The 19,876-nt window shown below is 45.1% G+C and overlaps 1 protein-coding gene across 1 annotated transcript; it reads left to right on the forward strand.

Moving 5' to 3' along the window:
• The first annotated feature begins 1,543 nt into the window (after positions 1-1,543).
• LOC308165825 (urokinase plasminogen activator surface receptor-like) lies at positions 1,544-19,513 on the forward strand. The gene is made up of 5 exons (XM_080539995.1): positions 1,544-1,633; positions 2,294-2,410; positions 2,718-2,864; positions 10,488-10,598; positions 17,963-19,513. Exons 1-5 carry the CDS (start codon positions 1,588-1,590, stop codon positions 18,208-18,210), a joined length of 669 nt encoding a protein of 222 aa, XP_080396121.1. The 5' UTR covers positions 1,544-1,587; the 3' UTR covers positions 18,211-19,513.
• Positions 19,514-19,876: the final 363 nt, after the last annotated feature.

Here is a 19,876-nt window from a genome sequence, read left to right on the forward strand (position 1 = left end):
GAGGAACAATACTGCTCAGGAATGCGACCCTGAGGCCTGGGGAGACTTACACAAATATACAAAGTTGAATAGTCGAGAGGAGAAAGCACAGTCGATGGTACAACATCATCTCAGTCACTCTACAAAATTGGTAATAATAATAATAACCAAGTGGCCAAAAATAATCCCTTAATGGATAAATAATCTATCTGATATCCATAATTGTGTTTGCAACAATGAATTCAAGTGATACAGCAAAGAAAGTGGCTGGAAATGTGTTTATTTGGTTTTACTACAAAGCATTACGTTTAGTGCAAATCGAGCACATGCAATGCAGTTTCCGCATCATCTCTTGTGTCTCTAGTGGTTAGCAGCATCAGGTTATGGGTATATTTGTTACCGGCAGTGACTGAGGTGTTCAGGATCAAGAGAAAGTTATAAAATGTGCTGAGTTGGTCATGACATCCTAATCTACACAGTGTGTAATTGATTCCTATACAAATCAGAGACCCTATAAAAACAAAGATATTGATTCCAAAATTACATACTAATTTTTAATACTAATACAACTATCATCCTTGCATTAAGATGGACTCAATTCAACTTAGTGAGTTTTGCTTTTTAGCTCATTTTAAGAGTGTCATAGCAAAGGGTGTGAATATTTATGCACATGAGGTATTTCTGTGTTTTAATTTTAATACATTTGCAGAAGTGTTTTATGTGACTTCTGAAGGTAATTGGTTGCACCAGAAGTTTTTAGGGGCTTCATAACAAAGGGGGTGAATACACATGCCAATTTTCAGTTCTTTATTTTTTTTAATTCTTTTTTTATATATATTTCTCATTTCATTTAAAAACGAACACTATTTTGTGCAGATTCATCAAATAAAATTCTGATTAAAAAAATGTTTAAATTACAGGTTGTAATGTAATAAAATAGGTAAAAAGCCAAGGGGGGTGAATACTTTTGCAAGGCACTGTATGTAATATGTATGTAGGTATGTATGTATGTGTGTATGTATGTATGTATGTATGTATGTATGTAATATGTATGTAGGTATGTGAGTGTGTATGTATATGTAGGTATGTAGGTATGCATGCGTGTGAGTGTGTGTGTGTGTGTGTGTGTGTGTGTGTGTGTATGTTTGTATGCATGCACAGTGATATGCTCCAACACACACCTCTCTAATCCATGTGTTGGCTTCAGTCCAGACAGAACTTTGTCAGGTCCTGCTCGCACTTTCTGTTTCTCTCTAGAACATTGTCATGACTTTTGAGCTTTTGAACACACACACACACACACACACACACACACACACACACACACACACACACACATACACACACACACACACACACACACACACACACACACACACACACACACAAACAAACACACACACACACACACACACACACACACGCATTCTATCACTATTGATATCATATATCATATTGCTAACATCTGTCGACCTGTATCCTGCCAAAGCATATCCAGTGCGCGCGCGCGTGCACATGGTGCACTCAGTTTCTCCACCCCTCAGAGATAAATACTGTAACTGGAGAAGTCCCGACTCATTGTAACCCCCCTCCGCACGAGCTCTCAACATGCACCTGATCCTCCTCATCCTCGGGAGCGCGCTGCTCCACAACGGTAAACTCATTTATTTTGTGTTTGTTGTTGTACAGATTTGATATAATAATAATAATAATAATCATAATCATAATCATAATAATAACTTTTTATTTGTATACTGGAGCTCAAAGTGCTCCAATCATTCTATAATCATAATTTAATATTTGTTTCATTTAAAGGCAATATTAAAAAGATGGGTTTTTAGTCTTGATATGATTTTAGTCTTGATATGTTTTTATTCTTGATATGATTATAAGTAACTGGATGTCTCTTTAATTAATCGTTTATTTGCTGGGTATTATTGATATTTTATCTATATATATATATATATATATATATATATATGCATATAGTACTTCTGAGTGCCGCTGTTGATTTTTTTGCCATATATATTTTATTAGTACTTTTCAAATACGTTCAGGCTTATCAATTAATGGGGCTACTTTAAACAGTAACTATAGCCTATCAATGATTAAATGTTTAAATCATGAAATTAATAATACTTTTTTTTTTTTTAAATAAGTAAGTAAATCCATTAACTTAACTTTCTAGAGTGTTGATGTCGTAGAAACTATTCTGTGTGTCCGCTAAGTTCTAAATGGCTGCCAATAAAAACGGAATTGGCCTGAACCTGTTTCATGCCCCGTATTGATCTGTGATGTAAACTTATCTTCTCAGCACATTCACTGAGATGTTATGAGTGTACTCCGAAAGGCCCTGAAGCGTGCACGGACGCGCCGACGGACTGTTACGGACCCACCCAATGTGGCGCAATCAGAATTTCGTCTTATGCTGGTGAGACAATAAACACTCAATATGTTTTTTTTCATTCAACAGAATACATGAGAATAAATAACCGATTGCATGCAGGACCTAGTCTTCTTAGTGCTTGATTGTTAATTGTTTTGTTTTGTTAAATGTTATGTTTTATTTGAGGCTATAGGCTATATTATAGGTTATATAGGCTATATCTAATAGGCTACTCTATCGAATGTGAAATAGGACAATATAAGCTTTTCCAAACAAAAACAAATAATATCATTGTGCTTAACGTCTATCTGCGAATTTACGAACGCACCCATTGACATGTCCCTCTCTGCAGGTGGTTCTAAGGTGGCCGACATGAACATGAAGTCGTGCGTGGTGGCGGAGCAGTGCATGAGAGCGTCCGTTAACTTTGGGATCGCAGCGACGTACATCAACACGCAATGCTGCAACACCGAACTGTGCAACTCCGGCTTCGCGGAGGGTAAGTTAACTTGACTTAAATGTATCACTGAATCAGCGCTTAATATGGTGTGTGTGTGTGTGTGTGTGTGTGTGTGTGTGTGTGTGTGTGTGTGTGTGTGTGTGTGTGTGCGCGTGCGTGCGTGTGTGCGTGTGTGTGTGTGTGTGTGTGCGCGCGTGTGTGTGTTTGTGCGCGTGCGTGTGTGTGCGTGTGTGTGTGTGCGTGCGTGTGTGTGTGTGTGTGTGTGTGTGTGCGCGCGCGCGTGTGTGTGTTTGTGCGCGTGCGTGCGTGTGTGTGTGTGTGTGTGTGTGTTCAGCTAGGTAGATTGGTTTATCGCAGTAAACAAGACACATCCACAAGATTGTTTATCTGAGTGATGGAGTGTGCCATTTTTATACCGTGTTGTTCTGCACGTTGGACTATGTGAAGTGAAGTGAAACGTTATTTATATAGCGCCTTTCGTACACGGATGCAACTCAAAGCGCTTTACAATGATTGAAAACAAGATTACAGAATAGAACAATGAACATTGACTATAATGAAGAAAAATTGACTATAGTCCAGAAAGAAGAAGCTGAAATTCACTGTGCAAAGTCTATGTGCAGGGTTGCCAGATGGGGCGTGTTCCCGCCGAATGGGCTACTTTTGATCACACTGGGCCGGCAAAAAAGCATTTGGGCGGGTTGGGCTGGATAAATAGCATTTATTATTATTATTATTATTATTATTATTATTATTATTATTATTATTATAGGTTTGGGCTGGATAAATAGCCTAGCATTTAGGCGGTATCAAAATGTCAGTGCCCGAAAGTTACAAAATGCGTGAAGTTAAAACACCTTACATCCTAGTAGCTACATAGCCTACAATGTGCAGGTTTTTATTTTATTTTACAAACATCATTGGCAAGAGACATACAGTTTGGGGGCAGGAGATGGGCACCTGGCCGATAGTCATGCCCAATGTCGAGCAGTCTGCTGCTGTCTGGTGCGCACGGGAGCGGTTGAGCTGTGACTCAGCAGTCAGCCTGCTAGACCGTTTCTCTTCATTTGATTTGATTTATTGACAAAAATACAAATACATAGGCCAAGCAATGAACCTGCTTGTAATTTTCTGGGATAGAGCGATGAAGTCTGTGACTTGTTTCCGTCTACGTCACATTTTGAATCAGAGTTTCTGTCCTTTAAAGGAGAGTTTCTGTTCTTTAAAGGAGAGTTTCTGTTCTTTAAAAGGACAGGTTTCCGAACCATGGCATCAAAGACATTTTATTTTATTTTTAATCGATTAAATAAAAGCACGGTAGAATAGGTTTCATCATGGTTTTGACAGTTTCCTCAAACTAAAAGTTTGCTTCAGCGTTCGGTTTTGAGTCAATACTTAATTGAGTCAATACTTAATACTACTCAATACGTAAAAGTGCACACACTCCGGTGTCTGTCCCTTTATCGATGTGGCTTCGTGTTTGTTGGGTTGTCTTCTAAAATCAATTATCATGTTTTTTGTCTTAGATATGTTGTATGCGTGCCTGCGTGCGTGTATGTGATTGTTCCTGTCCTGCCTGTTTACGTGTGCATACCTGTGTGTGTGTGTGTGTGTGTGTGTGTGTGTGTGTGTGTGTGTGTGTGTGTGTGTGTGTGTGTGTGTGCGTGCGTGTGTGTGTGTGTGTGTGTGTGTGTGTGTGTGTGTGTGTGTGTGTGTGTGTGTGTGTGTGTGTGTGTGTGTGTGTGTGCGTGCGTGCGTGCCTGCATGCAGTGGCGTGTCCAGACCTTTTTCACTGGGGTGGCCCAGTGGTGGCACCTAGTTATGCATGGGTGGCACAATTTTGAGAATTTAACACTTAATTCCCTGCATTCTGGTCAATTTGTATGCACCATTTTGTGCTTTTTATTGCCATTTCTGTCTCCACTACACATTGTATACTTTAATTAGGCTACTAACATTACAATCCCTGTTTAAAAGTCCCAGTGCTACCAATCACAACACAACAGAGTGGCACCATACAAATGTAATATTAAACTCCCATATTTATTCTTTAAACAAACAAATCTGGGGGAGTGGTCGGAGTTAACGAGATATTGTTCCAATCCATTACCTGGCCATTACCTGCCTGTGAAAAGTATGAAAAGTTTGAAAGGCATTTTCTCTGTTAGTTGATTTGGAATGTACCAACATTGAAATATGCATATCTTCTTCAACTCTTCAGATATCAACAGGTGCGTTTCCATAAAACATTCTGATTCGCATGAGAAATTTAATGGAAACAGCTTCATTCACATAAACTCGATGCGAATCACCTCTAATTCGCAGTCGCACAAAGTTGGGAATGCTACTTAAACAAACTAACTCTGTCAAATGGTTGGCGACTCCCAGATCTGTGTGCTATTACTGAGTGGGTAGATGACATTAGCAAGTGGCCTAATATTCAATGGGCAGATATATATACACCTATAACTCAGAACGACACAGGATAAGTTAACCAGACAGATAAGATAGCCAGACTGTGTTTACCACCGCAAATTAATTAATTTATGCCCAGCCAAATCCATGTTTAGAGGTAGCTAGCTAACATTACATTGATCATACTCCTAAGACTGTTCACTTTTCAAAACATGCCGGTCGAGAGAGGACGCTGGCATTGCTTGTTCGCCACTTCTCCGCCCGAAATCTAGATATACTTGCAATCAGGGCCGCTTGGGAGATATGCGAGGCCCTGTGCGAAGTCAGATTTGCGAGGCCTTTTATAATGATGTAGGCTACTGTTATAACCGCGCGACACGCACGCACCGATATATTGCAAGAAATGCGCTCACATGCTGTGCTGATAGACAATAGCATATCTACTTATTTAGATAGTTTACAACCATGTTTGTTTCATTTCAAACCTTTTATACCCGTAAAGGATTAGGATTTAGGATAAAGCAGTCATCATACCCAACATTAAATACGCACAAGCCATTATTGACATGAATAGAGATGTTACTCACCACCATGTAGGCCTATCCTTTATGTTGAAAAGCTTACAGCAAAAGCAAAAAGACATGTCCCGTTTTTGAGAGTACACAAGCCACTTTCTTTCTATTTTTTCCCCATTTGGTATTTTTCTGAGAAATAAAGTTTCACTAAAGTTCCTGTTCTCATTATTTTTAGGATAACTAAATCCAGGTTTCATCTTTGGGGGACCTCTTCTAATGATCACTTCTGTAACTGTAGAGTCCATATGTACCGGCCAATTTACCAGGATCATCATACATGACATATCTAACACCGTAGGCTCGTCTTGCGTTCCATCACTCTCAGCCCTGCTGCTGCTCTGAGTAGCTCCATCTTCCGCCTCCGTATCCTCTACTTCGCCACTCCTGACCATCATCACCTGGGGCTGGGCAGCCCCACTGCTGCCGGTGTAGCAGTTGTCCTCCTCCACCTCAGAGACATCATCTTTGCCTCTCAGGGGGGGCTGTGCCGTGCTACTACTAGCATTGCTAGTGCTAGCAGTAACGTTAGCTTCTTCGGTGCTAACGGGAGCCTCACTTGTTTTTAGAAATGTTTCGAACGAACCTCTAAGCGAGGCCCTGAAGCCTTCCTTTCTTTTATTTGTATTTATTTTTTCAGCACCCGATTAACATTTTCTTCCTCGGTCTCGTTCCCTCTGCATTTTGTCCGTTGCACTAAGCAGTCACTATGCACAACAAGTGTCAACGCGCGCCCAAAAATTCTTTTCACGTTTCACGTAAGGTGTCATAGGGGGAAATTACTTTTTTCTGTTGCTAAGAATCTCCCTGTCCTACAGGTATGCTAGATTTTAGATGTATGATTGACTATGATTATCACATGTGTGAACATTTAGAAATGTATTAAAGGCAAAAATAATAATATGGTCCCTTGCCTGGCGCTTTGGAGGGCCTCGCCAGCCAGGGTACAAAAAAAAAAAAAAAAAAAAAAAAAAAAAAAAAAAATTACCCTGCCTCACGCGAGGCCCTCCAAAGCGCGAGGCCCTGTGCCACCGCCCCAGCTAGCCCCCCCTTAAAGCGGCCCTGCTTGCAATATACAGAGTAGATTGTCCTACAAAGACACTTAGATTTAGATTTAGTAATCTTCTTTTTATTTTACTACTCAATCTTTTCAGTTTGTAAAGCGTCTTTGAGTGTCTAGAAAAGCGCTTTATAAGTCTAATGTATTATTATTGTTTGGTGGAGAAGCCTAGCGTGTAGACCCGTGAGAAATTGAGAGCATATAAATCACTAGATGCCTACAACTACGCAAGCTGTGGTCATGTACAGTACATCAAATACCATGACATAGATTCAGACTTTTATGTCTTGAAATCAGAAGTCCTCCGATGCAAGCCAAAGACAAGGATACAAGACGACTATGTATAGAATCATGAAACACGGGACGTGATGTTATACTGTCCATTGTGCCAATGGATGGTACGCACATGAGGTTTGCCTTGATGTTGAGAGTGGCATGGGAGCTGTATCTCAGACATGGGAAGGATGTTAAATTTCGGGACACATCGTCAGTAGAGTACCTTTGAATCATGGGGTGTTTCGGCCTTTTCAACACTAGACACCCTCATCTAAGGCGGCCAGCTACAGGGTGATCAAGCCTGAGCTTGTGTCCCATGCCCAATCATGAGAATTGCCTGGTTGTTTAAATGGCGCAGCCCACGGGACTATGCAAGGCAGGGGTGTCCTCTTCCCTGAGTCAGGCCTAGAGCTGACCGCATACCTTGTTCACCCTCCTCCTGGAGGGTTCTGACCTGGGTTCTCAAGTGGGAGTGGGGGTAGGGGGCGATTAGTGAGCGGGTCATGTTGCTGTTCTTTGAGCCCAGCAAGGGTCCTTCCGCTTGATCCATATCCACTGGCTGCTTCTTTCGGCCGCTTCAGAGAGTGATCTAATTGTCTGTCGCAGAGCCTGTCCATGGATGCCAAGGTCTTTCAGCAGCGTAATGGTGGAAGAAGCCACGAAACCTCTGCATCCCACTTCACCCGGATAGACTTTTGCCTTCCATCCTCGTTGTTGAGCGTCTGCTGCCAGTTCTGTGTAGCGCAGTTTCTTGCGCTCATAGGCCTCTTCAGCTGAATTCTCCCACGGGACTGTGAGCTCTATGATGTAAACAGACTTCAGTGAAGGGGACCAGAGTACCAAGTCTGGTCTAAGGGTGGTGGCTGCAATCTCGGGTGGAAAGATTAGTTGCTGGCCAATATCGACTAGCATCTTCCAATCCCGGGCCATGGCTAGCTGTCCAGCTTCTGGTTTGGTTGGAGGATGGTTGGACTTTTTATGTCCCTCTCGGATGAATGTTGGTGCCGTGATGGAATTGGTTGCTTTCAAGGGCAAGGAGTTCGTGGTATTCCTCTTGCTCTCAAGAGCTGCTGCCAGGCTCTTGAGGACCTGGTTGTGCCTCCAGGTGTAGCGGCCTTGTGTGAGGCTGGTCTTACAACCGGACAAGATGTGTTTGAGAGTCGCTGGAGTTGGGCAGAGGGCACAGGTTGGGTCCTCACCATACCACTGGTGAAGGTTTTTTGGAGATGGGAGCACATCATAGGTAGCTCTGATGATGAAGCTGATGTTGCTTGCCTCCATTCCCCAGAGCTCCCTCCAGCTGAGCTTTCTCCTTTCCAGACCTTCCCACCTCATCCATTGTCCCTGCTTTGCAAGAGAGACGGCCTTCGCGCTTCTTTCAGCCTCCTCCTGACGGCGCACCTCCTCGACCACCATTTTCCTCCTCTCTGATGTTGAGGCCTTACGCCAAGTTGGTTTACTTGATGCAAGGCCAAAGCCTCCTCTTCCCAGCTGGACATGCCCCACGATGTCATTGTGTCTCAGGGCTGACGTAGCATGTTGCACCGCGTCAGATGGTGTCCATTTCCGTCCAGTTATAAGGGGTGGTACAGCATTGCTGATGGTCTGGTCTCTGGAATCCTTCAACGTCATCTGGAGTCTTACTTTAGAGCACTTGTACTCTTCGGTGAGGCTCGTGATGGGTAGTTCAAGGACCCCTTTTCCATAGAGGCCGATGTTGGTCAGACAGCGTGGGACACCGAGCCATTTCTTCACATATGAAGTTATGTTTCGCTCCATCTTCTCCACAGTTGTTATTGGGACCTCATAGATAGTGAGTGGCCACATTACCCGAGGGAGAAGTCCAAATTGCAGGCACCAGAGCTTGAGCTTCCCTGGCAGTAGGGTCTTGTTGATGTTTTCCAGACTGTTGGTGATGTCCTGCCTTAGCTGCTGCACTTGGTCTTTGTCCCTGAGGCTTGCGTTGTACCATCTACCCAGGCTTTTTACAGGTATAACGCACATATCACACACACACACATTTGTTTACTAGACAGATAGAACACCAGCAAGCGCTGGTTACTTTGGCTAGGCCTGCCTTAGCTAGATGTTAGTTTTCCATTGAAATCAGAGAATAGATTAGCTATAGATTTCAGAGATACTGTAACGTCCCGACTTGGACAGTGGTGAAATAATAAGAGATATGTTGTCTTACAATCTGTGCGTTTAATTGCAAACTTCCACATACAAAACTGTCAGTTCACCGGAGCTCTCCTCTCCTCTACCGTAACAACAACAACACAACACCCGCCCCCCCATTTCTTTATGCTAGTAGCCGTTGTAAGCTATTTTAAGCATACCTAACTCTGGATCAAGAATGTTGTTTTTGTCCACGCTTCCGTTGCCTAAATGCGCGCACATATTTTGATGACGTTGACTGTAAAAGGGTCTATACCAGGACTTAAGAAACGAGATGCCCAACATTGGATTTGACAAACTCTGGCCCATTTTGCGCAACAAGTGGAAGAGTTTGAAGCAGCGGAGACAGGGTTGCCAGGTGGGCTGGTTTTTGGTGGATTTAGCTGTTTTTAGACTGGTTAGGCTCGAAATTGTCAATCCCATCTGGCAACCCTGAGCGGAGAGTCTATAGTATGTTTACAGATATCGCACTGCTGGAGATGCACACCACACGTTCTTTTTTTTTTTTCCAGGTTTTATCCCTTTTTCACCCAATTTAGTATCCAATTGAACCCAACCTAGCATCCAATTATCCCCTGCCTATTGCGTAGGATCCGCCGCACGACCCCGTGGCCGGCAGCCCCAGAGGAGATCGCCAGGCAGACTAGCTGACTGGCTCCTCGAGCCCAGCACCGTTATTCCGGCACCCCGGGGGCGCTGTTGCGCGACGGATCCTTGTCCGGAAATAGTCCTATACCGCCCTCTGGAGCGGCCGCTCAATATGCCGCTCCCTGTGTGCCTCGGCCATATCCGGGTCTGGCGAGACCGGGATTCGATCCCAGTCCCCGGTGGGCAGCTTGCACTAGTGGCTAGTGCTTAGACCGCTACGCCACCGCGGGGCTACACCACACGTTCTTAAAATAAATAAAGCTTTATTGTACTTAAAACACTATTTCATAAATGTTTTTTGCGAGAGTTCTTTACATCAAACTATATACAGCTGTGTGCCAATCAATCAGGGGGGTGGCCAATCAGATTTCAGGGGTGGCACGTGCTACCCCAGGCCACCCCCTGGACACGCCCCTGCCTGCATGTGCGTGCGTGCCTGCATGTGTGTGTGTGTGTGTGTGTGTGTGTGTGTGTGCGTGCGTTTTAAAGCCTTCTCGTCTCTCTCTCCTCCAGGTGCCATCAGCACCGCTGCTAACGGGAAGAAGTGTTACACGTGCATCGGAGCGGACTGCACCACCGAGCTGAGCTGCAAGGGGGATGAGGACCTCTGCATCTCCACCACAGGTATATCACACCTCAACCATAGTAGTATAGGCCTATACTGTTCTAATAATAACTATACTACTACTACTACTACTACTACTACTACTACTACTACTACTACTACTACTACTACTACTACTACTACTACTACTACTACTACTACTAATAATAATAATAATAATAATAATAATAATAATAATAATAATAACAATAATAATGCTAATAATAACAACAATAATAATAATAATAATGCAACTCATAAAAATAATCATAATAACAATAATAAGAACAACAACAATAATAATAATAATAATAGCTATTTTTCTCAGTATTCAAATACACAGCATTCCATGGACAGAACAAGAATATATAGAGAAATAAAAAGTAAAACAAAAGCACAATCAGTAGAAACAACAACAAAAATACTGTAGCCTAGTTAAATATGGCTTTTGAGGGATCGTATGAAGGAGTAGGAATGAATGAATGAATGGACTTTATTGTCATTGCTACAGTACAGGTACCAAACAACGAAATTTAGGAGGGGTGGCTCCCCTGGTGTTAGGAAAGGGGAAAAATAACACTTTAAAAAAAAAAAAATCACAAGAAGGGAAGGAGCTGGTTTACATAAATAAAGGCTATGTACACTATCCACTGTACTATACTGTACAGATAGACGACTAGGGTTGTCATATTGCACAATAGTATTGTTTCACGTTATTTAAAGTGTCACAGTTTGCAGGCTTGAAATGTACATGTTTGTGCCTCAGCACTACACCTGATTTTTTCAGTCCAGGAGTTCCAACTCGCGTTGCTTCTATTATACGGTTTACACAGACAGAGACTTTTTGTGGAGAAAAATTCCCATAGGAAATTAATAGTGGAATGTTGAGAATAGAGTGACAACAAATCGTTATTGAACTTTTTGTACACATTTTGCAAACGGCTCCAACAGCTACAATTGTATGTCTATATTCACAATGTCTACGTGGAAACGTACAGCAACTCTTACTGTCACTCAAATATCAACATATAAGCCCAAACATTAATCGTTTTGTAAGTTTCAGACGTTTGTTTGAGAGCTGGCCAAAGACAAAAGCAGGTCTGGCTAGACCATTGTTGTCATAGCAACCGCCAACTGCCACTTAACTCTTACAGGTGTCCCTCTGATCGCCAGAAGCAGGAAGGGTAAGAAAGAGAGGGAGACAGACAGAGAGAGACACACACGCACGCACACACACACACACACACACACACACACACACACACACACACACACACACACACACACACACGCACGCACACACACACACACACCCCAACCCCAACCCCACAACTTGGCCTCTGGGTGAGCTAGGGGAATGCGGTCTTCGCCGGGGGGTGCAGGGTGGTGCAGGGAGTTAGCTAACTAGCTATCTAGTTAGCTAGCGCTAGTGCTAGTTAGCTCGGCCCCTGGGTGAGCTAGAGAAACGCGGTCTTCGCCGGGGGATGCAGTGGAGTCGCCTGTGGGGGGGGCAAGCACAATTTACACAGGAATTGTCCACAGTCTAGTTATTGTACCCTTCTTCTTCTTCGGCATATGGGTAGTTGTTTTCCTCTCCACTCCACCAGGCTCGGGGCCGAGGGGCTACCCTTTTACCACCCCGAGACCTGGTTGAGGGGCTCACTCGGGCTATATTTCTGGACACCCCTCCAGAAGCCACGTCATCGTCTCGTCATCTAATACCGACAGACCATGCATCCCGTTGGGTGGGTGGTACACCGGGCAGTCCAGGATAACATGGTCTGCGGTTTGGTCCTCTGCGCCACACTCGCACGACGCATTGTACCCTGTTTAATCACATCTCAACCATAGGTAGTAGTCTACCCTGTTTAATCATTTCCACAGGAATTGTCCACAGTCTAGTTATTATTATTGTAGTAAAATTTGCACCAGCTACTTGTCCCACAGTTTTGGGACTAGCCATGAGAGGTGTCAAAACGTGCGGCTCATTCCAACTCACGCTGCTTGTACGGGAATTATACCAGTGGTGTAGTCTAGTTTTTTCTAGTGGGTATACTGTGATTTTGCCCTCCCAGTCAGAGCGACACCTGTCCCGTAGCGACACCCCATACGCACCACCACACTCACTTATGCATACAGTATGCATCTACACCAGTGTTTGCTGCCTTGGGGGGGGGGGGTGGCATGGACTGTACTTGTACATCAAGCTGCCTCACGCTACAGAAACAGGAGATAGGCTCCTGCCCCCTAAGGGCCGTTAGGCTCGAGAACCATCGGTTCTCAAGGCTACTTACGTGGTCTTGACTACATGTCCACTTTCTCACCTGGTTCTTGCTCTCTCTCTCTCTGGTGTGCCGACACCATCCTGCTCTCTCTCCTTCTCTCCCTCTCTATCCTCCTCTCTCCCTCTTTTGCTGTCACCCAAAAGGCAAATATAACAACCAGAGTATTTATAATTTAATAAGAGGTATACATTGAATTCATATAAAATCATAACATCATTCTAATTGAATATTGGGTTGCTGTGGGCAATAGAGTCAGATACTGTCTTTAATTACTCTCTCACCTGTAAGAAAATCGTATGTCCAACTACAAAAAACAGACATTTCCCATGAGTGAGGGTTTGTTCCAATGCTTCAATCCACTGTCCATGTACTGTAAATATGCCATTATGGTATTACCATAAAGCCCAATTCTAGCAGAATAAGAAAGATTGTATATCTACTTTAAGTAAAATAATAAAGTGCCTCCAGTTAGCTCTTTAGCTGGCATGTGTGCAGCAGACTAGCTCATCTAATCACCTCTGAGCTAGCTAGCTAGCTTGCTAGTTCTTTGACACTATTATTCACACCATGAAACTATAATCAGACACTTGAATGAATGAATGAATGAATTAATGAATGAATGAATGAATCGTCTTTATTGTCATTGCTACAGTACAGGTACCAAACAACGAAATTTAGGAGGGGTGGCTCCCCTGGTGTTAGGAAAGGGGAAAAAACACTTTTAAAAAAATCACAAGAAGGGAAGGAGCTGGTTTACATAAATAAAGGCTATGTACACTATCCACTATACTATACTGTACAGATAGACGACTAGGGTTGTCATATTGCACAATAGTGTTATTGCACATTTATTTAAAGTGTCGCAGTTTGCAGGCTTGAAATGTACATATTTGTGCCTCAGCACCACACCTGATTTTTTCAGTCCAGCTGGCTGGCGAAATGAGGGAGTGCTTCGCCAACCAATCAGGTAGCGGTATTGCCCTGCCTCCCCCTACCATCCTAGGTTTCGCAAATTCGCGGCCCGCCCACCCCAAGGCTCTGTAGGGGAAATACTGAGACTAGCATTCTGAACGACTGGTTATGTGATAACAAACATGTCAGAAAGTTCGAAGTAAGTGCTTCGTAACACAGGTCTACGGGGTGAATTTTATGAATGAAAGTGAAAGTTCTGTCACAAAACGCCGTTACGTATCCTCGCGCATTTTCTAGTGGGTATACGCAAATCCTTGGCCTTTCCTAGTGGGTATACGGCGTAGTCCTGCGTATCACGTAGACTACACCACTGAATTATACGGTTAAATTACGGTTTACCCACAATGCCCTGTTTAGCGGATACAAATCCCCATAGACAATGAATGGTGCCATATTCAAAACGCCACAGCTCGGCCTCTGGGTGACGTAAAGACACACGGATTTTGCCGGGGGGGGGGGGGGGGGGGGGCAGGGTGGTGACCCAAACACACACACACACACACACACACACACACAAACGACATCTCGGCCCCTGGGGGACGTAGAGACACAGGGTCTTCGCCGGGGGTCGCAGGGGGGTGACCCAGACACACACACACACACACACACACACACACACACACACACACACACACAAACCACAACTCGGCCTCTGGGTGAGCTAGAGAAACGCGGTCTTCGCCGGGGGGTGCAGGGTAGTTAGCTAGCTAGTTAGCTAGCACTAGTTAGCTAACGCTAGTAAGCGCTAGTTAACTAGCGCTAGTTAGCCAGTGCTAGTTAGCTTGGCCCCTGGGTGAGCTAGAGAAATGTGGTCTTCGCCGGGGGATGCAATGGAGTGGCCCGGGGAGGGGGGGGGCAAGCACACTTCACAATTTCCACAGGAATTGTCCACAGTCTAGTTATTGTACCCTGTTTAATCACATCTCAACCATAGGTATTCTACCCTGTTTAATCACATCTCAACCATAGGTATTCTACCCTGTTTAATCACATCTCAACCATAGTTATTCTACCCTGTTTAATCACATCTCAACCATAGGAGGTCTACATTTAAGTCATTTTGCAGACTCTTTCGTCCAAAGCCACTTACAATTCTTACTCTTACTCAAACTTACTCACTTACTTCTTACACTTACTCACAGTTCTAGAGAAAGGTAACGTAGGGTGTTAGGGGGTGGAGAGGTCTGAGGAGGAGAGGAGAGGGGGGGAGGAGAGAGGGTGTAGGGCAGGGGTGCTCACACTTTTTGGAACCAAGATCTACTTTTCAAGTAGCCAGTCTGCCAAGATCTACCAGTCTAGTTTCAACATCGCAAACGTACATGCACGTACTACAAACACACACACACACACACACACACACACACTCACTTTCTCTCACTCACACACTGACAGCCAGTCTGCAGTACCATAGCCAACTACTGATCCAACAAACAGAAAAGTAAACCAGATACAAAACAGGTAGTTCCCTAGTTTGAAAGGAGGAAATAAATGCATTTCTCTACCTTAGTGGGAGACCTGGCACTGGGAGGAGGCAGCTAGTTTCTAATAGTCAGGGCTGTAGGAGCTGGTTGCAAGGTGTCATCAGCCACTGTGGATCTGTCATCGAAAAGGCAATCTGCAGCCTCGAGAAACTTTTTTCACAATTTCGCCGTCTTTGAATGACTTCTTGTGTTTAACAAGAACGTGACTGACGCGATAAGAAGCTATCGTTGCAGCCGTACGTTTTCGCTCTTTTGCCACATTTCCCTTCTTCGAAACAGCCATCGTAGATTTGCTGATCAGACAGACACATTTCCAATATCACATCGTGTAAAAAAGTCCTCCTCCCATTCTGGATGGAAGTTATACGTTATTGGTTTCTTACTTGGTCCAGCTTCCCCACTCATTTGTATAGCCTTTATTTAGTATTATATAGTAAATAGTAGAAATTGGAAGGCTAACTAGGTAATTAGTCTCACCGGTATTTTGTATTTTGTAGTTGGTGCTGTTGACTGCGCATGCGTGGTGAACCGCGTGTTAGGTGTAGGTGAAAAGATCAGATCGCAGACTGGCTTACCTGTACATCAATCAAGTGGCAAAAGCCATAGTGAGGATAGATGATAGGCGAACTTTTTTTTCGTTGTTTTTTTTCCGTTTTTTTCCCCCGTTTTGTTCAATGCCATGCGATCTACCCATACTACCTTTGCGATCGACCGGTCGATCACGATCGACGTATTGGGCACCCCTGGTGTAGGGTGTTAGGGGGTGGAGAGGTCTGAGGAGGAGAGGAGAGGGGGGAGGAGAGAGGGTGTAGGGTGTTAGGGGGTGGAGAGGTCTGAGGAGTGTGTGGGAGGCTATATATACAAGTATGTAGGTATTGAGGGTATATATACAAGTATGTAGGTATTGAGGGTATATATACAAGTATGTAGGTATTGAGGGTATATATACAAGTATGTAGGTATTGAGGGTATATATACAAGTATGTAGGTATTGAGGGTATATATACAAGTATGTAGGTATTGAGGCTATACAAGTATGTAGGTATTGAGGCTATACAAGTATGTAGGTATTGAGGCTATTTGCAGTTGGCCCTCATTTGAGGAACTGTAGGCTTTTTTGGCGGGGCCTTTACCATACAGATATGATCACAAATGATCAGCTTATAGGCATGTAGTCACATGAATGATTAACTATGTTTATACAGTATTCCATGGTGTCATCATTTCCATACCGTTTACATACCCCCCTGTGCCCCCCCCCCACCCCCCCCCCCCCTCCTTGAGGCCTCATGAGGTTGTGCCAACAGACTGACCCGCTGCTGTTATCACCCACATGCTTTCCATACCAGACTGGGTCCCCACGTGGCAGGGAGGGAGGGTGGGGGTTTGGGGGTGGGGGGGGGGTCGGTTGAGAGGTTGTGAGCAGAGCAGGAGACACAGCAGGAGGGTGGGGGTGAGGTAGGGGTAGGTTGAGAGGTTGTGAGCAGAGCAGGAGACACAGCAGGAGGGTGGGGGTGAGGTAGGGGTAGGTTGGGAGGTTGAGAGCAGGGCAGGAGACACAGCAGGAGGGTGGGGGTGAGGTAGGGGTAGGTTGAGAGGTTGAGAGCAGAGCAGGAGACACAGCAGGAGGGTGGGGGTGAGGTAGGGGTAGGTTGGGAGGTTGAGAGCAGGGCAGGAGACACAGCAGGAGGGTAGGGGTGTAGGTGGGGGTGGGTGGGGGGGCAAAGCAGTAGACAAATTTCCGCTGCAGCAGATAGAACCATATGGTTGTGTTGTGTTGTTGGACTCCTGGGCTGCTGGTATGAGGAATGTGGACCAGTCTGAGTGGTGGAGGGGTCTATCTCCTGGGTGTCTGAGTGGTGGAGGGGTCTATCTCCTGGGTGTCTGAGTGGTGGAGGGGTCTATCTCCTGGGTGTCTGAGTGGTGGAGGGGTCTATCTCCTGGGTGTCTGAGTGGTGGAGGGGTCTATCTCCTGGGTGACGTAGTGGTGGACGGGTCTCTATCTCCTGGATGACGCAGTGACCTTGCCTGTCACCTGAGGGTCACTAGCGTTAGCCCCTGATAACACTGTGCTCCAGCGCTCTCCCACCTGCGCCCAGCAGGCTTTAGCTCTCCAGGCTAACCCAGGGTTATGGCAGACACCCTGGGTCTCTCCTCCTCCTCAATATGGCTCTCTGTCATATAGAACCCTCCCATGTTAGTGTTTAACACTGTTTCTCTCTCTCTCTCTCTCTCTCTCTCTCTCTTTTTCCATGTGTGTGTCTCTCTCTCTCTGTGTGTGTGTGTGTGTGTGTGTGTGCGTTTCTGTGCATGTCTGTGTCTCTCTGTGTGTGCGTGTGTGTCTCTGTGTGTGTGTGTGTGTGTGCGTGTCTGTGTCTCTCTCTGTGTGTGTGCGTGTCTCTGTGTGTGTGTGCGTGTGTGCGTGTCTGTGTCTCTCTGTGTGTGTGTCTGTGTCTCTCTCTGTGTGTGTGTGTGTGTGTGTGTCTGTGTCTCTCTGTCTGCGGCTGTGCCTGTGTGTCTGTGTCTCTCCGTGTGTGCGTGTGTCTCTCTGTGTGTATCTCTGTCTGCGTCTGTGCCTGTGTGTGTCTGTGTCTCTCTCTGTGTGTGCGTGTCTGTGTGTGTCTGTGTGTACGCGTGTGTTTCTAGTGGACGCGGGCAGTCAGAAGATGAAGATGATGGGTTGCGCCTCCAAGAGCGTGTGTGTCAAGGGCGGCATCGCCTCCATGATGGGCCCGGGGATGGGTGTGGACATGACGTGCTGCGAGGGGAACCTCTGCAACGGGGCCAACAAGGGCCGCAGCGGTTCCGGTTCTAAGGGCGCAGCCGTCCAGCAGGCGAGCCTCAGCCTCCTGGTGCTGTTGACCTCCGCCCTCTCCGTCACCCTCCTCCACTGAAGGAGGCGCACAGTGATGACCTCACTAACTCTCTCAGTACCGCCGCTGTGTTGCCTTTCCCCCCCCCCCCCCCCCCCCTGTTTTCAGATTTGCACTTTGTTTCACAGTAGATTTAGAAAAAATGAGGGGGTGAGTTCCCCCCCGAATGCAACGTAGCCAAAGTAGTACTTTTTTTCTTTTCGGCCTGCAAAGTTCTTCTTCGTTTAACGAAAATGTTCTCGTACGCAGAAGATTGATCTGCAAACATTGTTTTTTGTTGTTTTTTGTTGTTTTTTTGTTTGGCAGTTGTTACTGTCTTAAGGCTTTGCAGCTGGCTGGGTCGTCGTGGCGGGGGAAACGTAAAGTAGTCGTACTTAAGCTACGGAGCTTTTGGTGGAACTGACACCACCAGGGTGTTAACTTAAAAGTGTACATACATACCGTAGTTAGATGGTAGTGTGTTTGGGGAGATGCATTAAAAGCAAGCAACTTTTGGTACCAGGTATATTTGCCAATTGGGATAAGTTATATGTAGTTTAACTACACCAGAATGTAACACACCAGGTGAACACACGAGTGAAACAGAGTGCTGCAGCTTCCATCCCCCCCTGCCCCCCCGCCCACCCCCTCCGCCCACACCTGCCTGTAACAGGATCCGTTCTACCATTATGCACCTCGCCGACCTCGCCCCAAACTACATTCCTTGTTTGCTGTGTTCCATTTTAATAACACATCTTTAATAACACATCTTTCAGCTTTCAGCCAACAGACAATCCCCATCAGGCTTATATTGTGTGGTTAACCATCCCTCTCTCCTTTCTCTCCATCCCTCCTCTCTCTCCACCCCTCTCATCTCTCTCCACCCCTCTCCTTTCTCTCCACCCCTCCTTTCTCTCCACCCCTCTCCTCTCTCTCCACCCCTCCGCTGACCCCACCTCATTCTACCGCTCCACCCCTCCATCCCTCCATCCCTCCACCCCTCCACCCCATCCTCTGTGTAACACAGTCCACCTGCCTGCAGAATGCTGCATAGCTCTTTGATAATGGCTCGTACTAGACCTCCCTACCCCCAACACACACACACACACACACACACACACACACACACACACACATGCATGCACACACACACACATATACACACGCATGCACACACACACACACATACACAAACACACACATACACAAACACGCGTGCACGCACACACACACACACACACACACATGCATGCACACACGCGTGCGCGCGCACGCGCACACACACACACACACACACACACCACACACACACACACACACACACACACACACACACACACACACACACAAGCCCACCTATTACAGGGAGACATCTAACTGTCTAAATGAGCTCTGTATATATATATCATCTATATTTCAGCTTTTTAACTCACTGCTTTTTTTAATTTGCAGATTTTATTATAACAGACCAATTTCAATTGTAATCCCAACATGAAATTCATTGAAATATGATATACATACACCATAGATTGGTATAGCACTTTCCCTGAAACCTCAAGTGTCTGTTGTGAATCATATATAGATATATATATACAGTATATATACATATATAGTTGATCTATTGGAGTTAATGTATTTGGCATGAGTATTTCAATGAGAAAGAATGTTGTACATTAAATACAAAATAAAGTGTCTGATTTACTATACA

This window comes from Nansenia antarctica, assembly GCF_963989245.1.
Source record: "Nansenia antarctica genome assembly, chromosome: 10".
NCBI lineage: Eukaryota > Metazoa > Chordata > Actinopteri > Argentiniformes > Microstomatidae > Nansenia > Nansenia antarctica.